At 49.4% G+C, this 19,383-nt stretch overlaps 1 protein-coding gene across 35 annotated transcripts in view; it reads right to left on the bottom strand.

Moving 5' to 3' along the window:
• Nucleotides 1-2,274: 2,274 nt before the first annotated feature.
• EPB41 (erythrocyte membrane protein band 4.1) overlaps nt 2,275-19,383 on the bottom strand; it is a 95,799-nt gene continuing 78,690 nt past the window's right edge. For 25 of the 35 annotated variants that reach the window (XM_064471679.1, XM_064471653.1, XM_064471652.1 and 22 more), the window contains 6 exons: nt 11,444-11,902; nt 10,069-10,197; nt 8,279-8,380; nt 7,737-7,817; nt 6,772-6,879; nt 2,275-5,882 (listed from right to left, as the gene is read on the bottom strand). In XM_064471679.1, the coding sequence (XP_064327749.1) occupies nt 6,781-6,879; nt 7,737-7,817; nt 8,279-8,380; nt 10,069-10,197; nt 11,444-11,902 (870 nt within the window). In that variant the 3' untranslated portion in view covers nt 2,275-5,882; nt 6,772-6,780. Of the gene's footprint in view, nt 5,883-6,771; nt 6,880-7,736; nt 7,818-8,278; nt 8,381-10,063; nt 10,198-11,443; nt 11,903-19,383 lie in introns of those variants that run through there. The other 10 variants (XM_064471678.1, XM_064471684.1, XM_064471680.1 and 7 more) reach the window with 2 other exon arrangements.

Raw genomic sequence — 19,383 nt, 5'->3', positions numbered from 1 at the left:
AAGGGAAACGGCTTTTATGGCTCCTTCCCAAAGGATGGGACCTCCAAGACAGAGCCGTTGCCATCAGTGGGGGATCTGGGGGCTGGAGCTGGTGTGGGGCCACCCAGGAGCCCGTGCTTGGTCCCTGGGGACCCCATGAGCTGCTGCTGCCTTCTGCTGGTGTCGGGACAAGGAGTTTGGGGTTGGTTATTTTTATTTATTTGCATCTCTCTAGATTGCCATGGTGTTTGTTTACCTAATATTTTCCCTTGCTTGTAGCCAGGCAAAATGCCTCTGGGCTTTGTAGACTTTGCGGTTTTGGGGGGGTGGGGGGGACTGAGGCACGGGGCTGAAGCGAAGCGATAGGGCTCAGACCCCCTCCCCTGCTCCAGCTGTGAGGGGGTAAAGGCACCCTGTGCTTGGGACACCCGGCCCGGGGCTGGGCTTTAAGGGGAGGGAGCTTTAAGGAAAAGCCCTTCCAGTCGAGGTTGGCTCCTGGCTGACGGCCCCAGGGCTCGGTGGCAGAGCGGGGGTCCTGGCTGAGCACCGGTGGTTGGTGTTTGCTGTTACTGCTCTTGTCCTGGGGACAAACTTCCCCTTGGCATTTCAGATGGAGCTCAGATATCCCCTGTGCTGTGGATGTCCTCGCCCTCGCGATGGCAACGGTCCTGCCCAGCGAAGCGCCGCGGATGGGCTGTGTGGGACCAGGTCCCCCGGCGCCAGCGCTGTCTCTGGGGAGGGGCTGGGCTGGGAGCCCCTCGGGGAGGGCAGGGGCAGCGGGGATGGCCATCAGCTCACATCCCCTTGCCGACGGGCTGCCCTGGCGCAGGGTGCCCAAGGGGGGTGGTTTTTCTGCTGGGAGACGCCCCTGGAGTCCAGCAAACCCCGGCCGGTGACGCTCCCCCTGGTATGACCTGATGCTGAGCTGGGCGCTGGTGGGGACGGGCTGGGACCCACCTCTGCTATGGGGCAGCTCGTCAAGGCCAGGCAGAGCTTAGTGTCACTCCCTGGGTGACTTCAAATAATTCAGAGGGGGGCAGGTGGTGCTTGGGCCAGCTGGCGGCTGAGCGGGTGGCTGACACCCCGACGTGCAGCTGAGCGATTAAGCTATTTCTTGGCTCTTTGTCCCCCAACACCCTGTCTTTGGGGGGGGTGTCGTGGTTCATGCCTGGCTGTGGCTCATCAGGCCAGCGTGTTCGCTGACGGAGCTGGGACCGCTGCAAGCCCCAGCTCCCCAGGACAGGGTTATTTAAAGCGTGTTTTAGTGTAACCCTAATCAGGTTGGACAAGACGAGGAGCCCGGGGCTGCCCTGGCCGCGTGCGGCAGCCTGTGCTGGCTTGGGGAAATAACGTGATGTTTGACCCTGCCTCGTATTGTAAGTAAATGGAGTTGCTGTGACATGTTATGGAAAAGCAGCTCCAGGGGTGGCCGGTTCCCAACTATCTGGGGCCGATTTCTGTGGCTCCTTTGTACTTTTTGCTTTACAGTACATTGAGATTTAATACTTGGAGCGGCTTGAAAGCAAACTGGCCAAAGGCAGGGCGGCAGTACGATGCACTGGCTTCTCTCCACAGCCATTTGAATTAATGTTGCTTTTTTGCATGTGGACAGAGACATGTGCATGAGCAGCAACGGGGTCATGGACCCTTCCCCTTCTGTCCTGTCGGGGAAACTGAGGCACGACGAGGTGGTACCACAGCCAGCCCCAGGGCTGCCCCCGCCTTCCCATCCAGTTCCCAGGCTCCAGCTGTCCTATCGGGGCCAAATGGCTTTTGTTCTCTGTCAGGCTGGCGGCCAAGATGCCCCATCAGCTTTCTGCGGTATTTCTGTCCCTCCTAAAGATGCTGCGGCCAGAAAAAAAAAAATGCAACAGGACAAAAAAATAAATAGCTGGGGTAGGCATGTTCCCCTGCTCCAGTTCAATCGCATTTGCTCAGGGTTGGGCAGCAGCTGCTCAGCACAAACCCTCACCCGAGCTCACCTCAAATTCAGGCGCGCAAAGGGAGGTTTTATATCAAGCGATGATGTTTGCGGGAAAACTTGGGCCTCTGGGGCTCCCTTCCGGCCCTTTCTGGGGGCTTTGGTCCCGCACGTGGCCCTGCTGGGAGCTGGCTGCAGTGTCTGAAGCCACCGCGAGCGCAGGGAAGCGCAGCCGGTGGCGGCTCTGCCGGGGACGCGCCTGGGAGGCAACGGGTCTGGCTTCGGCTGGAACAAGCAAACTGCCACAAAGCCGGGATGGGGAGAGAGACCTGGAGGAGGGTGAGGGCAAGAAAAAAAGGCTTCGGGGCCCAGGAGACAGTTTTGTTTGAAAATTTATTGAAAAACGCAATACAAGAAGCAATACTGAACACTTATGTCTGCCTAAATGCTACAGCAACTTTCCCTTTGATTTACTATGAAAGTCCAAAATAACAGCTTCCATCGCTAATCGATCTATAAAGATTTGCCAATTTTAAAAGTTCCTATTTATTTTTATAAAGAAGAGTGTAAACACCTACCCTAGACAATTCATAATTGCCTTAGAAAAATTTTACAAAGCTCCTTCATATTCTCAACTAAATTTTTTTAAATTTTTTTTACAAGTTTCATCTCTAAGGCTGGGACACTACCACCTCTTAAGGTAATTGTACAATTAGGAAAACCAGCAAACCACAGTTTATTAAAACCAGAAATCAGTCAGTCCTTTGCTAATACATCTGTGTTGGTCAGAGATTGCTATTTGGCAACCGGAGCTGCCTTTCCAGTTTAATAGAGGAGAACATGAGCTCCTTGCCTTCCTTTCTATAAAAACATTCATTCATATATAAATAGCTTCCATATAATGTATATTATACAATCAAGACAGTCTCTGGGTGAATTTGTGGAGTGGGAAGAGCTGGGAACATTCATATAAATAGACCTTACTTAGCTGGTTTGTCCCTAGAAATAACACAGCACGCTAAGAGCCAAGGATTTTAAAAACCCGCCGGAGGTGGAAGGGATGCCGGCAGCCCCGGCTGAGGATGGAAGAAGCTGCTTCTGCTCGTAAGTTTTATCTTCCTCCCAGGCTGCCGCTGCTCCTGTCCAGCTCCCGGGCTCTGCACGCGGGCGGCCGTGTCGGCTGGGGAGGGTCTGCAGGGCTGGAAATCCCCCGTGGGGTCAGACAGCAGGGCGACGGCAAAGGTCAGACGAGGCGGTAACTTGTTTAAACTACTCAAGGAGAAGCCAGAACTTAGATGCGGGAAAAGTGTGAGAATGAACAACCTGGATACTGCCACCCAAAATCCAGGAAAAAATAAAGTTATTCTAGTCTACAGGCCCTTAGAAAGGGGCGTACGCAGCCACAGCAAGCACATCTTTTTGGAAAGGAACCACCTCTCTGTGCCAGCAGGTTTCTCACCCCAGAAATCCCCTGCCCGGGGTGTTTTTGTCCCATTCATCCCGCTCAGGGCACAGGACACCCCAGCTGAACACCCACGGCCAAGCTTCAGCCTCTCGCCACGTCCCCCTGAGTTCTTGTGATGGCTGAGTGCCTTTAAGTGCTATGGCCAAACTTAATTTATCACGCTGGCTTTGTCTGGTAAAGCTCAGAAACCCTCTTAATGACTACTCGGTGTCCCTGTTTCCTCCGCAGGTAGCTGCTCCAGGGTGAGAAGGAAGGCCCAAGTGGCAGAAAGCTCAATTCCTAGAGAAGGGACATCGCCAGAGGGCTGCTCAGCACGACGGGCTTTAAGGCAAGCATTACCCAACTAAGCTGAGGACAGCAAGGACACGGACCTGTTAAAGGGCCTGCATTGCAGAATAAGGAAGGAAAAGGCTGTTCAGACATAAAGAGGAAGACTTTGGCTCTATACTACAGCTGTGGAGCCCAGGACTCCCTAAATCCCCAGGGCAGGATGCCTGGTACCCAGTGGAAGGCAGAGCATCACCGGAGGGGACCACTCGCCCAGAGCAGCCCGAGCAGCAGCTACCGGCATGGGAAGGCTGGAGGCTGAGAAGGACCCACGGCCAGAAAGGCTCAAAGAAAGCAAAAATCCAGCAGCTCCAGCGTTTTCAGCATAGTCGCCAATCAATACTGACAGCTTAATTAAAATTGCACCTGACTCTGAGAAGCTACACTAGCCCCAGTGTAGTTCAAAGGTTGTTTGCAGCTAAACAGCAAGTTGTCACAGCCTGAGCTAAATCCAGTGACTTCTGAAACACATTATTCAAATTTAAAATAGCAAAGAGCTTTTTTTTATTGCCATTCTCTTCCCATCCTCAACTGCAGAGCAGCAGCAGAGCACTCCATGCCCTCAGCTACCAATGTGCCACACTATATATATATATTAAAAAAAAAATCACAATCTCAAAGTGTACCAAAGTGATCACAAGTGTCTGGGCAGCCTCTTAACAAAGCTTGGTTTGGGTTTGGTTTTTTTTTTTTCATTTCTTTTTAAATGTACATGCTGGAAAGAGAAACCAAGGCATGATTAAAACACTTCCATGAAGCTCAGAAAGCAGCAGCAGGAGCTGAGCCCCAGATGCCGTGCAGGGAAATGCATCCAGCTCCAGCGAAGATGTTTTCTGGTCATCCCCACCTAGCTGGAGATGGCCCCCGTGGTCTGTAAGCTCAGCCTAAAGATGCAGACACTAACCCTGGTATTTCATTCCAGCAAGGTGGTCACGAAGCCAAACGAAGTACAGACCCTTAAGCCAGCGTGGAAGAGGGGGTGGCAGCGCTCCCCACACGGCTTGGCTCTGTCGTGACCAGCAACACCTGACACCTCCTAAGATTCCTTGTTCAGTCTCTCCAAACAGAGCTTACAGGCCTAGGTAGGATTGTCTAAAGGACTTTAAATTAAATGCTAGTAGGATATACACCCTGGTATGGGGCAACATGTTTAGCTTCAAATACCACTGTGAGGGGAGGAAAATCTCCAACCCATGACTTATTAAAAAAAATAAACAACCCTAATTTAAAAATCATGAACACAAACAAGTGAATAACTATGACACTGAAAAAAAAATCAATTACTGTGAATGCTGCATAAGCCTACCTTAATAGCATTCAGAGTCCAAACACCTTAAACGCACACTTCTAAGGGCTTTTTTTAATTTAATGGCATCTAGAAAACACAAACAGGTAGGTAGCACTCGGCAGAGACACACAGGAGGAAGGCGAGGTGCTGTCACAGTCCTCTTAAAGCTCTAAAATTCACAGTATAAGATACTTGAAGCAACTTCCAGTAGTCCTTAAACCTAGTCAACTATTAAGATGTGTGCATAGGCTACACCACAAAACCCTACTGTGTTCACACATCGGGGGCCCGAAACCCAACGAGGAGGAAACTCGGAGCGAAGGCGGCAGCTCTGCTCTGCACGCCCGGGCGGCGCGGCTGGAATCTCCAGCTCCCTAGAGCTAAAAAAATCAAGAGGCAATCAGAAATGCTGCACAAAACTGAAGTCTGACTTTTTAAACTGACTCTCCCGGCAGAAGGACCCATGGCTTTTTCAAGGCGCGTATGGATCCTGCACTCGGAATATGCACGGATGTGGCTTATCTCCGTTATCCCTGATGAGGCGGAGGGAATATGACTTAAAACAGCGACCCTTTGAGCCCTGCAAGGTGTGTCTGGGTCTGTATCTGAAGAGGCTATGCGTGAGAGGGAATGCAAAATGGAAAACCTGTAAAAAATATTCAGTACAGTTAGAAATATGGCATACTTCTGTCACAATATAAAAAAAAAAAAATCTATATCCAATACGATCCAATGGAGTCTGGAAAATCCCAAGTAAAATGTCAAAGCGCAACTCCTAATAAATGATATGAATGTCTCTGAGTGTCAAGTCTTGTAAATCCGAGGTCTTTGTGCTCCAGGTAGTTTCTTGGTAGTTTTGCTGAGCTGCTTCTTCCTGGTGTTGTGTCTAGCAGGAACGATTCCTAGAGAGAGAGACACGTGGTAAGTTACGGCTCCCGACAGCCGGCTTTCTGGGAAAGGAACCCGCTTTCCTGAAGCCGCTGGAGAACTGAAATCAGGTGAGTTATCATCAATAGCAGGTGTGACTTCAGGCTCAGAGCCACCTCCAGGCGCCCGGCACAAACAACGTCCTGCTCCCATCCCTGAAGGACCGTATTTTAAGAGCTGCAAGGCCAGGAACCCTTAAGGAGACCTCTGCTGTTTTAATTCTGGTTTGGACAGTTGTTAAGCCCAACCACACGCCTGTTAAACCACGCTGTCTCTCCTCTCGCCTAACTTCTTGTTCCAGCTCCCAAATCTCTGCAAGTACCGCCTTTGCTGGGATGAGGCGGGGCAGCGCCCAGCACCGACCCGGGCACCACCAACACCACCGGCCGTGGGGCAGGACAGGCTTTACAGCACTGATGCACCAACAGAGCTCCCGGGTTCCTCGAGCAGCTCTTGCCCAAGACCATCACAACTGCAGAAAAAGGATCTTTCCAGGCGAGTCAGGAGCTCGGGGTCCAGCTCAGGGGTTTACCGGCACTGACACAGGCAGGGCTCTACAAGAAACGTATAGCTCAGAGTGCTGCTGGTGCATTGAAGGTGTTTGGTAAGGCAAAACAGCCTCATCACAGGGGCCACGTAGCTTCTTTTAGACTTTCCTGGCTCATTTCCACTGCGGGATTAATCTGTATTCGTGACTGCTTCATCAGCCTTAAATGATTGAATGGGAACAGCCTGAGCAGGACTCATCAGCTAACAATAATAATTTTACTTAAACTTTGACCGTATTTAGCCAAATGTCGCTTGCACTGAGATCAGGCCCCCTGCAGCACCCGCCCCTCCCTTGTACGTGGCCTCCTTACTTACACAGCCTCGCTACTCCTCTGGGAGCTCGGTCTCCTGGTGCACAACCACTTTGGTCACCGACATGTCCGGGTGCTGCTCCTTTGCTGCCTTTATCGCCTGCGCCAGAACCTGGAAGAGACCACATTTCAGAGCATGCCACCGAGGGTCCTCAGGGGTCGAGAGACTAATTCTAACTCTGGGGAGAGAAAAAGAAAAGTGATTCTACTTCAGTTCGGTGACTTGCAGTCATATTAGGTTGCTTCTGAAAGGAAAAGCTGTTTTCTAAGAACACACTACACCTCCCCACTGCCCCATGGTAGACGATGGATGAGAGCAATTAAGCAAAACCCTGTTTGTTCTTCCAGGAAGGGTGACGAGCACATTTCAGACATCATCTCAGGCATTTTCTTTCGGAATTAATAAAGTGGTTCTTGTCGTACGAATGTTCTCCAGCCCCATGATACTTGCAACTAAAATTAAATTCAAAGAATAATTCTCCGATGACAAAACCATCACTTCCAACACACGCTAGAGGCCAATGAGGCTGACTCATCAGAAAGGTTTCATATAAAGCCGATGAGATTTAATGCAGGTGCTGAGTGCTATGAAATGACTTCTGGCACTATACAGCAGCAACAGCGCTTCGAAGTTACTATAAAACTAATGCAGATCATCCAGATATCAAGGAAAACCTTCATTTCGCATTTTTGTGGATTATTTTGAAAAACTGCATTTGTCCAAAACAATTCTGGAATCAAAACTTTGCTGCCAACACCAGTTTCAGAGCAGAATTAAGCTTTGCTGGCCCAGCTATACAGCTGCGTACGGCCAAAGAGGAATTTATTATTAAAATCAGTTTTAGATTTTTATTTCTACCCCAGTAAAGTTTCCCTAGATTGTTTCCTGGTTAAGTTGTCTCGGGAAAGGCAGCCTGTCTCGTTGGTGCCAGCTCTGGGAAGCTCTTTGGACCGCATCCAAGCTCCTACCTGGTCGTGGTCTACATCTGCATCTCCTGTGATGACAATCCTCTTTTCAATCCGCGTCTCTGAAATGCCACCTTTTACAGTCTAGTACAAAAGGAAAAAACTAGTATTAGTCTAGAAGTGAAAAGGAGTTTGAGTGCACTGGGGCTGCCCGTCCAAAGACGGTATTAAATACAGCGTGACCAAACACTGCCGTCACACCACGGTATCAGAATCACGGGGGAAAACTCAAAGAAAAACTGTCAAATATTATTTTTCTTATAACTGAGCCAGGAGGAGCTTTGGCTCGCTGTGCAGCTCTTTGCCATTGTCCCACAGGACAGTCAGAGCTCGTGTCCACAGACAATTAATGCATAATCTACAGTCTTAATTCAACGCAGGCAAACCTGGAAACCTCATGCTTTGTTTCATGGATTAATCACATTTTTTTAAAAAGAACTGGGGTTTAAGCTTTTTTTTTTCCCTATTACTCAGCTCTGCCCGTCTCTCTATCGTGTTACCGTTTTAGCTGTTGTCGTCGTTTTATCGTGGTCCCGTGCTGTTACCTTTGTGATCTGTGTGGTGGTGGTGCTGCTGGTGGTTTCCGAGGTGATGGTCTGAGCAGTCAGCAGGATGCCAGGGTCTAAATCTCCATTGCCACCATCCGTCTGTGGGACAGAAGAACAGGCCGTCAGCCTCTGCGGGCAGCGGGGACAGAAGCAGAGGCCTCCGCATCACGAGCGGGATGCGATCCGAGGACAGGAACTCCTGCCCACCGTGACCGCGGGACAGAGCGAGCTGATCTGCAGCCGCCGAGCTGCACCCAGCTGCACGAGGACGTCGCAGGGCGCTGAAGGCTCAGCACTGGAAACGCAGGGATCCACAAAATCACCCAGGCAGGACCTCTAACACCTCTCGGACCAGGTGGGCTGGGATACACCCAAGTCTGGGTACGCTGCAATGCCGGTCGCGCTCCCCCGGGCCAAGGCGCATGCTTTGGGCCGCGATGGGAGACGGAAGCAGATACCTATCCCGAATTACACCTTCCTGGATCCACGCAGGTTCACACAGCCAGAAAGCACAGTCTGACTCAGAAGGTACTTTCTCCCCTTCCTCCCTCCTGACACCACCTCGCCCATCACTCGCTTTAAACTCTGCAGAAGGGAAGTGCAGATACCTGCCGACCTAGGAACAACTTCTAGAGCTGGTTGCTTGGTTCCCATCCTGCACGACTCGACCTTTCAAGGTCTGCTGAAAAACCTAAACCAAGTCATCCTGCCAACTCATCCTGGCCGCGCTGCCCGCGTCTCCCTTACGGTGCGCTGCCAACACCGGGCAGCGTCCCCAGCTCTGCGGCGGAGCAATATCTGGAGTTACCACAAGGTGGGACCATTTTCCACAGACTGGAAGAAATCTCACGGCACATCACAAGCCGGTACTCGCACAGCCGACTTCTCCCAGCCCGGGAGATGCACTTCTCCTTTTCATTTCCCAGCAGGAACCAGAGCAAAACTCCTCTCTTCACATCTAGCCGCTCCCTGAGAAACGGGGCGATGCTCACCACCGCCCAGTGCAGGCGTGTCCGAACGCCCCCTCCCGCAGCCGGGGAGGATGCTGAGCGGCCACGGGGCTCCGCAGGAATCCCGAATTACACAAGCATGGTCCATGGGATACCCGCGCCCTGACCTACATCCCACAGTCACTACACTCCAACAGCAGAGCATGGGGTGCTTCTAACAACCAGCTATGACAAACCCAAGCTAACACAGGCTCTAAATTCTCAAATACATAAATAAAACCTATTTTAGATTGAGGATTAATTTTAACCTCAGCAACGAAACCATACCTGCGTATGTTGGCATTGCTCCACTAACTTTTCTAGTTTCCGATCACCAGGCACCCAACTCTGGCTACTTTTTACACAAAACTTTGGTTTTCAACACATGTTTCAGGATTGAAACCTGAAGAATAATGAAATCATTTCTAAATCAAGCTCTGAAGAGGCATATACAGCAAGGAGAGCTGGGGAAAACAAGACGAGGCACCTCTTGCAGAAAAAAGGCCAACTCAGGTTAACTCCATAGAGTCCAATCTACATCCACCAGTGGCTGAAGAGAAATTCTGCTTGCATACACGCCTTGAAAAAATAATTACTCTTCAGGGACAGTAAAAACATTGCTCCTCAAAAATACCAGATGCACCTGGAAATAGTGCCCAGAGCATCGGTTAACGTCTGTGCTGTGACTCAGGTGCTTGGAGGAAGGCAGGTGCTGCTGCCTCATCCGGAGGATTCGGAAACGAAACACATACTTGGGTTTAAGCAAGCCACTGGAAAATTAATCAGAACACACCTTACCTGTGCAGCTTCATAGGTGATGGTCTTCGTCTCCGTGTGGACAATGGGGACTTCTTTTGTGGGAATTTCGCTTTTGACGGCGCTGGACACGTCGGAGATGGTGACCGTCTGCGTCTTCACTAGCGGTGGCTGTGAGACAGGGTTAAAAACATCTCCGTAAAGACCCAGTTAGCATCTCCGCATCGTGACCGTGTTGCTGGCAAATGTTCTGACACTGATCTGATAAAAGCACTGTGGGAACCAAGGTCAGCCTGGAAATCTGGGGGTTTAAGCCTCTGGTACGACACTGCTCGGAGGGCAGAGACCGTGTGTGGGGATTAAACAGACGGAAAGATCCTCCAGACCTTCCCCAGCACCATGCCCTCGGGTCAGCCCGAGCGAGGCATTAAGGGTTTAACCGGTGTGTCACATACCACACAGAAACTGTCTCCACTGATTATTAACTTTCTAATTACTAGAAGCTCATTGCCAGCTGCCAGTAAAAGATGACCCTCATCTACTGATGACAATGTCAAGATTAACATAAACCCTGGGCAAATAAAGACTTGATCACAGTTGAGAAGCTTTATCCTGACTGCAAGTGAAACTATATTAACTATATTATTTAAAAAATCCTCACCAGATCCTAGGTCTTTAACTTTTATTAAATCAATGTCAGACAAAACAGAAACGTGACATCTCGGAAGAGAAATGGAGCGGGGGGGAGAGGAATCAGTTGTTCCACCACCTGATAATTATCCAGAAGACAGAGTTAGTTCAGACCCACAGTGTTTTTCCCAGAGGGCTCGATTTCTGCTCACCGTCCCCAAACCTGATAGATGCCACCGTGATTGTTAGCGGGGGAAGTGGGCATCTATTTAACCGTAAGCAATTAATATCAACACTGAAGCAGGCAAAAATATCTCCCATGGTGGGGAGCAGAAAGGGACATCAAAGCCCACGTTCACGATGTAAAAGCACGTTTGACAGCGCTTCAAATTGCTCTGCTGTGCTGAGGCTCAGCCTCCGGTACAGCAGGAAACAGCAAAAACCTTAAGGAACTAAAATTATATGCCTTTGGAGCCTGAATATTTCCCTTTTGGGGGATGCAACAGGATGCTTGGATCAAAGAAAGGCAAAGGGCGTTGCGCTGTAGCAACGGTATTTAACGCAAAGATAAATTGAGAGGGGCTCGTCTTTACTGCAAAAATAAATCGAGAGGGGCTTGTGTGCACTGACTGCAGGAGATGAACCAGCTCATTGGCTCCAAGCACGAGCCCAAGCCAAGCCAACACACAACTCCTCTCTGGGTCCGTGGCATCTGCTTGCTGCAGTGTTTGGGTTCCCACGCCAAAGCCAGCCGGGGTGTGGGGGAGCAGGCGCTGGGGCTCACTACCTGGAAGCAGCGAATGACTGCCGGCAGCCCGTTATTAACATCTGAGTCGTGACACTCGCCATTTAGCTTTCTAAAGGCAAATCTGTCTTCGCCATCCTCCGCCACCTCCTCCTCTCCTCCCCAGGGCTGCCGGGGAGGTGCGGCAGGGCTGGCGGGGGGCTCCGGCTCAGAGAGCTCCACGTCCTTTTCTGCATCTGCACAAACCCCCTTTCCACATCTCGGGTCCTCCTCGCTCGTGGGGAGGTTGGGAGCTGCTGCCGCCTCCTCCTCCTCCTCCTCCCCGCTGCTTAAGGAGGAAGCAGCAAAGTCACGGCTGGGAGAAGGCGCTGAGGCGGGTGGCACTGGGGTCTCACTAAAAGCTACCGACTGCTTTGAGCCCTCCCACGCAAAGCCAATGTTAACACTGCTCCTCTCTGGCACTGCAGCCACATCCTCTCTGGAGAGAAAGTCACTCATTTTCTAAAAAGAAACGAATACACAAAAAAGGTCAGAGAGAGAGAGAGAGAGAGAGCGCGTTAGGGAGAACAGGAGGTCATGAGGCATAAAGGCAAAACATCAGTTTCTTATAACATATCACATCTCCAGTAACGCATGCATCGGCAGTGAGTTTGGAGACTTGAAAGCTTGAAAACCTTTGTGCTATGCGACGTATCCAGTGCATTAATTGGCTCGGCCTTCCTGGTACATTAATAATCCACTCTCCTAAAGTTTAAGGAATTAATATTAAAACAACTCTCTGCAACTAAAGGAAGAGCCACCACTAAGCACTTTTTGCCCAGTTTGGAAACAGCGGTCATTTCGGTGTAGCGAGCGGGGTCTTGCCCACATCCAAAACACACATGTGCAACAAAACCCACCGGCTACACCAAAACCATACCCCAGTTCTGCTTTTAAGTCCTTAAAATATTTTACACTGTGTTTTAATTTGCATGTGGAAGTTAAAGGAATAAGCCCAGAATCAGCGTACAGGATACCCCGCAGAGCCTGTGCTTTGCTCTTTTCTTCGCCCCTGGGGACGCTCACACCTCCGAGCATCCTCTTTGCTGTTGCAGCCTCCGGGATAACTAACACAGACTTGTCATTACGGCACTGGTAAAATTATTGTAAGGGTAGTATTGAAATCAACTGCTTCAATTACCGAGAGGCTCCTGAATGGTCGATGCAGTCTGGTCATCTGAAAGAATTTGTATTATTTCTTCTAGACAAACCAGTTCAATCAACTCGCACAACTTAGCACAAAACTTTTCAGCTGAGGAATAAAGAAATGCAGCTTTAAACCAGAAAGCCAGGTGTTCACGCTGACGCGTGCTGACCCCGTCAGCACCGAGCATGTGGCTCAGCTCAGCAAGCTGCTTTTGACCACTTATTCAGGACTATCGAAATATCTGTAACATACTTTATCCCAAAGGCAGGTGGCGCACGGAAGCCTTTGCGGTCGCTAAACCTCCTGGAGGTACAGCGTAATTGGCGTTTGTGATGGTGCACGGGAGAGAAGGCACGTAATGAAGCAACTCAGCCCTCCAAGAAGCAAGCAAGCATGTCTAAAGCACCTGAGGTATTTGGGAGGAGCGTGCCGAGCCAGAGGGTTTAACTAAGGCTGGTGCTATTCTCTCTCCGTTCGGCTCGTTAGCAAGGTCTCAACTAGGTCTTCTCGCATCTCTGGGAGCCCTCTAGCCAGGAGGGAAGCAACAGTGACAGAAGAGAAGAGAAGAGTTAAAACATGAACAAGACAGAAAGCTTTAGCAAAAATCAGCTGTTTGCCCGAACGCCCGAGCGACGATCGTTTCACACGCACAGAGAAGCAGCATTTCAGCCAGCAGCGGTGCACGACGGCTGCGCTCCTGCCCCCTGCTAGAAATCGCGTGTCTCGTTATTGGCGCGGGAAGTTGCCTTCAAGGAAGGGCAGAATAAGCAGTTACGGGCACCTACGCCTTTACACCTATCTAAGTTGTCACATCATACAACATCAGGGAGCAAGGAGGGAAAAACCCCAGCGGGATGCTACTTAATCAATGCCATTGCTATTCCTTCTCAATAATTAACCTCAAAGTTCATTTCTGGTAATTTTGTATAAAAATAGCAACGAATCGTGTCCATCCAAAACCACGGATTAAATTTTCATAAAAGCACGGCCAGTCCATTTCGTCAACTGTTCTAATTTCGGTGGCGGTGTTAAGATGAACAGAAACTGTTGCCTCACTGACTATTAAGAAGATTCTCTGGGCAACCAAAAAATTGTAATTTGTGCTTAAAACACGAGGTCTGAAGCCTGTGGGTTATCGGGTACAAACGCATTTTCTGTACACCAGGGGCTTTCACCCCCATTGACCTCATCTAATGGCACAGTTCAATAGTATGTTAAGAATAGTAACTGCTTTATGAGGGAATAAATAGACGCTTATTTTAGCATCATTTCAAAAAGTGACTCCTCCACCATTCCCCCCCAGGTATTTTTCAGCTCCCAGCTCCTTTATGTTGCAGATTTCTGTCCATTAGGATTTCCAGCCTCTTGGGCATCTTTTAAGTTCCTGGGACATTGCTTAGGAAAATGCATTTACCAAGAGTGAAGGGACAGTCACCAGCACTGTGATGACCAGGTCTAGTAGGGAAGTGTTATTTCTGATCAAAAACCACTTCCATATGTATAATTTATATCCAGATCCCCCCCTTCATTTCGCCTAACGCAAGACACTATGCTGCGCATCTCACAAAACAGAACGGAGGCTATCAGCTTTGAATGCCCTTGTCTTAATCTTCCTTTAAAACTTTGTTTCATACACTGCCAATATACTGATCTTTCCTTAATTATACATGCTAAATCTTGCAAATTAATCATGGGATCTTGAGAAGACACAGTACATCTGGGGTTTAATGGAAACTGCCTTAGGAGCAGGATTTCCTTACATACCAGCTGGGGCACTACAACCAAGAGGAAGAATCACAGATAAAACAAAGCAGATTTAAATAGATCTGCATTTGTGTAGCTGCTTAGAGACAAACATTTGTATCCAGTCAAAATAACTTCCCAGCTCCCTTCTGTATACAGAAAAAATAATTTGCATTTTGGAAATATCTCGTATGGTAAAAGCAAAAAGGAAGGGAAAGGCTTGAGTGAAGCCTGTGGCGCACATATCCCGGCCGGCAGTAGAGCAAAGTGCGGCAACAAACATGCGAACTGTAAAGACAGAGTGAAATCCTGATAAGATCAACCGATCAGAAGCACTTCTCTTGCCTTCCTATTCCACCGGTAAGAAGTTAGGCTAATTGAAACTATTTGTTTGTATATAAAATTATCTATTTACACACACCTTTGGGGTTTTTTTTTTTTAAATACAGCTATGTTTGCTCCTATATTTAAAAACACAGTTTGCACGTAGGCTAGAAGAGACTATTTTTTAATTTAAAAAAAAACCCAAACAACCAAACCTGGGAATTTGCAATCTGTTACACATTCTGATCTTATCAAGATTTATTTTAATTTGCAAATGCAAAAGCATTCCTATTTTCAGGGCTCAGATTTGCAGAGTTCCAAGCTCTCCTTGAGACCCGTGAAACCTGAGAGCGCCCGGGCTGCAAACGCTCACCTCCGGAGGCACAAAACCAACCCAGCGACGCCTGCGTCAGGCACGAAGCAGGCTATTCGCATAAGCCATACACAGTGTAAACAAAATACAGGACAGGATGCAATGCCCCAGAAGGGAGAAATCGAACCAGAAATGAATGCAGCTAAAACATTACCCTGCTGAACGCAAATCTTTGTGCCCCCGACGCTGACAAACACCGAGGATACAGCTTAAGCGTTACAGTGTAGTGAGTGACACACAGCAATTCAGACTGGGGATAAATTAATAACAGGCTTAATTGCACGGCTGATACCAGCGACCAAAAGGATTTGTTTTTCTTAAAAAGTGTTTTTGTATAAATTCGGTTGCCTGTATTTTTTGAAGAACCTGCTATTCTGGATGAGGCTACGTTCGCGTGAGCCAGCTGCCCCGCGCTGCCGGCACGGGCGCCTGCTCTCGCAGCCCGTGCAGACATGCTGCTGCCGCTCTCCCCCGAAATATTCAATTATCCTCATCCCAAACCAGACCCCTCTCCTGCAGGAAGCTTAAGGAGTGCTAAGATGATGTCAACCTGCCAGTTACCAGAGACGTTTGACACAAACTGATAAAACCATGAAATTACTCCCTACAACCGCCCTATGAAATGCTACAAATTCCTGCTGGTTAGTACTTCCCAGTCCCCTTCTTTTTCAGCACGTCGCTGCAGCCGTTAACGCCGGCGTGTTATTAGGTTATCCCCGAACAAGCACCCACATTAGCCGACAGGCTCGGTGTGACCGTCTATGGATGCACAAGTAGATGACGTTGCTTTCGCAGCGCACCACACTCACCAGTGAGAACTCCCAGATCAAATGATGCTCAATCTCACAGCTGTCAAAGCACTTGGGTAAAAAGCATTATAAAGCAGAAAACAAGAGATCCTTATTTTACAATACCTGCCATGCCTCACAGAGCTGCTTTGCCTTAAAGATAGAAGGTAAAAAGTTTAGAAGCCATTCTACAAACCCTGGCATTTGAAAACAACAGCCATTACCTATGGGTTTGCGTTTTGGGGCTGACTTCTTTAATTGCCATCGATCTGATCACAACATCCTGCCCAGCCGAGTCAGACGACAGAAGGGTAAAAGAGAATTTAACCGATGTTTAAAAGTAAGGCTAGAAAATACACAGCATGCTACGAGCTTAAAAAGAAGAAATTACTGCGTGAGCGAGAATCCCAGAGAATGACACGATACACAGCAGCCACCTCCAAACCACCGCACCGACTACCTGGCAACATGAAACAACCTCAAGATCAACACTGAAGTTATTAAAATAAGGCTGCTGAGCGGTACGATTCCAGAAGCGTGTCCTCTCCCCATCCACCCTGATCCCCTCCCCATCCCCTTTGTGGGGCAGGTACCCCCGGGTGAGGGGTGCAAAACTGTGCACTTGTTATTCCAAATTCCCTCTGCAGGGAAAAAGCTGCTAGCGGCACTGCAAACATCGCTTCCGACTTAGTGCAGCAGCAGCAGGTGAAAAAAGTGGGAATACCATCAGGGTTTATAACTGACATCGCCTTTGTGCTGCTGTGTTTCGCCTGCTTCACTTCATAAATCAAGTTACAGCCCTGCTCTGGTGCCAGGCTCGGCCAGGAGAGCGGCAGCACAAGCCTCGTGCTGCTCCATCGCAGCCAGATTCGCTTTCCTATCATCGCTCGTGACAGCACGGAATGAGCCAAACAGTTATTCCAGAAGTAAATAATCTCACAGAAGGGAAGTTGGGGAGTTAAAATTAAGCCTGATTCTTGATACAGCCTCTAGACACAACCTCAGGCAGCTTCAACCAGCTAAAACCCAACCAGAGGTTGCACTGTATTACCAAGCAGAAAGGTGGTGGTTAATCAGGAACGCGGTTGCTTTGCTTACAAAAATAGATGGGAGCATTTTTGTCCTCAAATTAATCCAACGTGCCGGGCAGAGGCTCTCGCAGTTGCGCTGCACAGAACCCGCGACACTTCTGCTCTCAGGACAACTTTCTGCAATGACTTTTCCTGCTGTTCAGTCTCAGAAGCGAAGAGGGAGAACGTGTTAGTGTCACATTAAGTATTTGGTAGAGGGCTGAACCTTCTGACCCCTCTGCAAACAAAGCCTTTCTTAAACCAGGCTGGTTTTAATCCTCAATCAAATTATTCAGGCCAGTTTGAGAGCGTGCATTGCTTACGGCCGCAGCCTTGCGTGCCCCCTCTTCCCGGGAGCACGAAACCCGCACCAGAGAGCGTCCGGCAGACCCAGCAGCCTGAATGCAACCGGTAACGGCCCGGGGTCTGATGGCTCCCGGTTTGAGAAAGCAACGCCGAGGGTTAGTCTGAGGAAGTCCTTAACACCGGTCATATACACCTTCTTTGTTAATAAGTTAATAAGCAGTGGAAAGAAGTATCTGATTTGCAATCACATTTATTAATGATACATGTACATATTTACACAGAAAAATCTGAGAAAAAATACAAAACCGAAAAAGTGTTCCAAAAGAGAGCATTTTAGGTAAAAAAGAAAGTGTTTTTAGTCCCCACAAGCTGATCCAACATGACCGTGCACCACCGCTAGAAGATCCCAAAGTTGCACAAACCAAGGCTAGTCCTTCCCTCCAGCTTCAGGAACCAAGACAGATGCAAACAGGGACTCAAGAGAAACCACCACTGCCGGCCTCCCCAACGTCACCCGCTGGTAACTGCACACCAAAGAGCGTCTAAATGCACCCGTAACCCTTCTTTGGGCTAAATTTTTCCAGAAAGCATCCTACCTCAGTCTGTAAGTCAGAACAGGTGCCATCAACTCACGACCAGGAAAAAACAAAACCCAATAAACCAGCAGAATAAGTCTCATAGTGACAAATTACTGACCTTTACGCGGAGTGTAAGACTTTGCCCATAACCCTCCCGAGGAGCCCCGCAGTACGGGCACGGCGAGGCCGGCCCAGTCGCGCTCCTGCAAACTACTCCTCTGCTGCCACGCCGAGGAAATCCACCTCTCGTCATTATTCCAGGATAGGAGATGAATACTGAATACCTACTTTTTAGGGTCAAGACTAGTTACAGCACAAACTGCAAGGGAGGAGAGCTGGTCTTAGCTTAACTCGTACCCTAACCTGACCTGCCCATTGAGCCCCAGTTCAGCTCCTATTGACCCACGGGGCAAAGCGGCACGTGGCAGGAGTTGCAACAATACCCTCATTTATCTGTTCACTTTTAAGAACAGAAAAGAAGACAGGGATGTTGTTTTACAGTCAAGCACACCTCGAATATCACTGATGATCATCACACACTGAGCCCGATACCTAACGCAGCCTCGGAGCCGAATCCCAGTTTCAAGCCATCGGCTCTGACATACTTTCTGCTTCAAAATACTAATGTCCACCTTCTCCTAAAGCATGAAAGCACATGGAACTGTTCTGTGTTTATCTGCCATTCAGAAGAGATGGTATCAGGGTAAGAAGATTCAGAAAGTGAGCGCGGAGCCAACCACCAGCTTCGCGATGGAGAACGCCAAAGCCTCAACAGCCGCTAACTGGATCCCGCACGTGAGCACCGAAGACCCTCGCTGCAGCCGAGTGGCCACACCACAAAACACTGGGAAAGTCTAATTAGCATCAAAACTGCTGGCAGTTGTCTTGTAGCTACGTCACCGGCGTGCCAGAGGAACTGAAATGTTGTTTTCTGCAGCAGGTCACGTTGGAAAAATCAGGGTTTCTCACACCAACCTGGGTAAGGTTACGTGCTGTGGACCTTTCCAGCTTCCCTTTGGAAGGGATAATTCAGTTCTCCATCACTCACAGACCGGCACTGCACCGGCCACGTGCGAAGAGGGTGCGTTAATCCCACCACGGCTCGGGGCACGTGGCCGGGGGCTGCTGGTGCTCCGCAGCAAGTTTGTTCCTGAGGAAAAAAGGGAGCGAAGTACCTGCATTGGTTCCTCTACAAAAACCCTGAGAGCTCTGCCTTTAAACGAAGCTAGAGCGAATCAACCCTCCCTGTGCAGGGGTACAACAGCAGGCATCCCACACCCCCTTCTTTCAGCCCCGCATCCTGCGCGGACATCAAGGGAGGAGGGTGAAACCAGGAATCGAGCAGCAGAGCACCACCGTGCACGAGAGACAAACCGCGCAGGAGCGGGACCGTGCGTGGATTGCCACGGGGCACGTCCGTGACTCCCTTAGCCTCACAAGCGAACAGGGAAAAAGAGCAGAGGAGCGACGGGCAAGGGGGCTGGAGCACAGCGGGCACATCACTGCGGCGGCGAACGGATGAGGTTTCTGTTCCTGAAAAGCTACAGGCTTTCTCTGTCAGAAGAGATCGTATCTACCCGGATGAATATAGCTAACTGGCCGCTAAACTGCCAT

Source organism: Phalacrocorax carbo, chromosome 22, assembly GCF_963921805.1.
Source record: "Phalacrocorax carbo chromosome 22, bPhaCar2.1, whole genome shotgun sequence".
Taxonomy (NCBI): Eukaryota; Metazoa; Chordata; class Aves; order Suliformes; family Phalacrocoracidae; genus Phalacrocorax; species Phalacrocorax carbo.
Note: the sequence above shows the minus strand (reverse complement) of the source record. Positions and strands in the feature narration are given on the sequence as shown.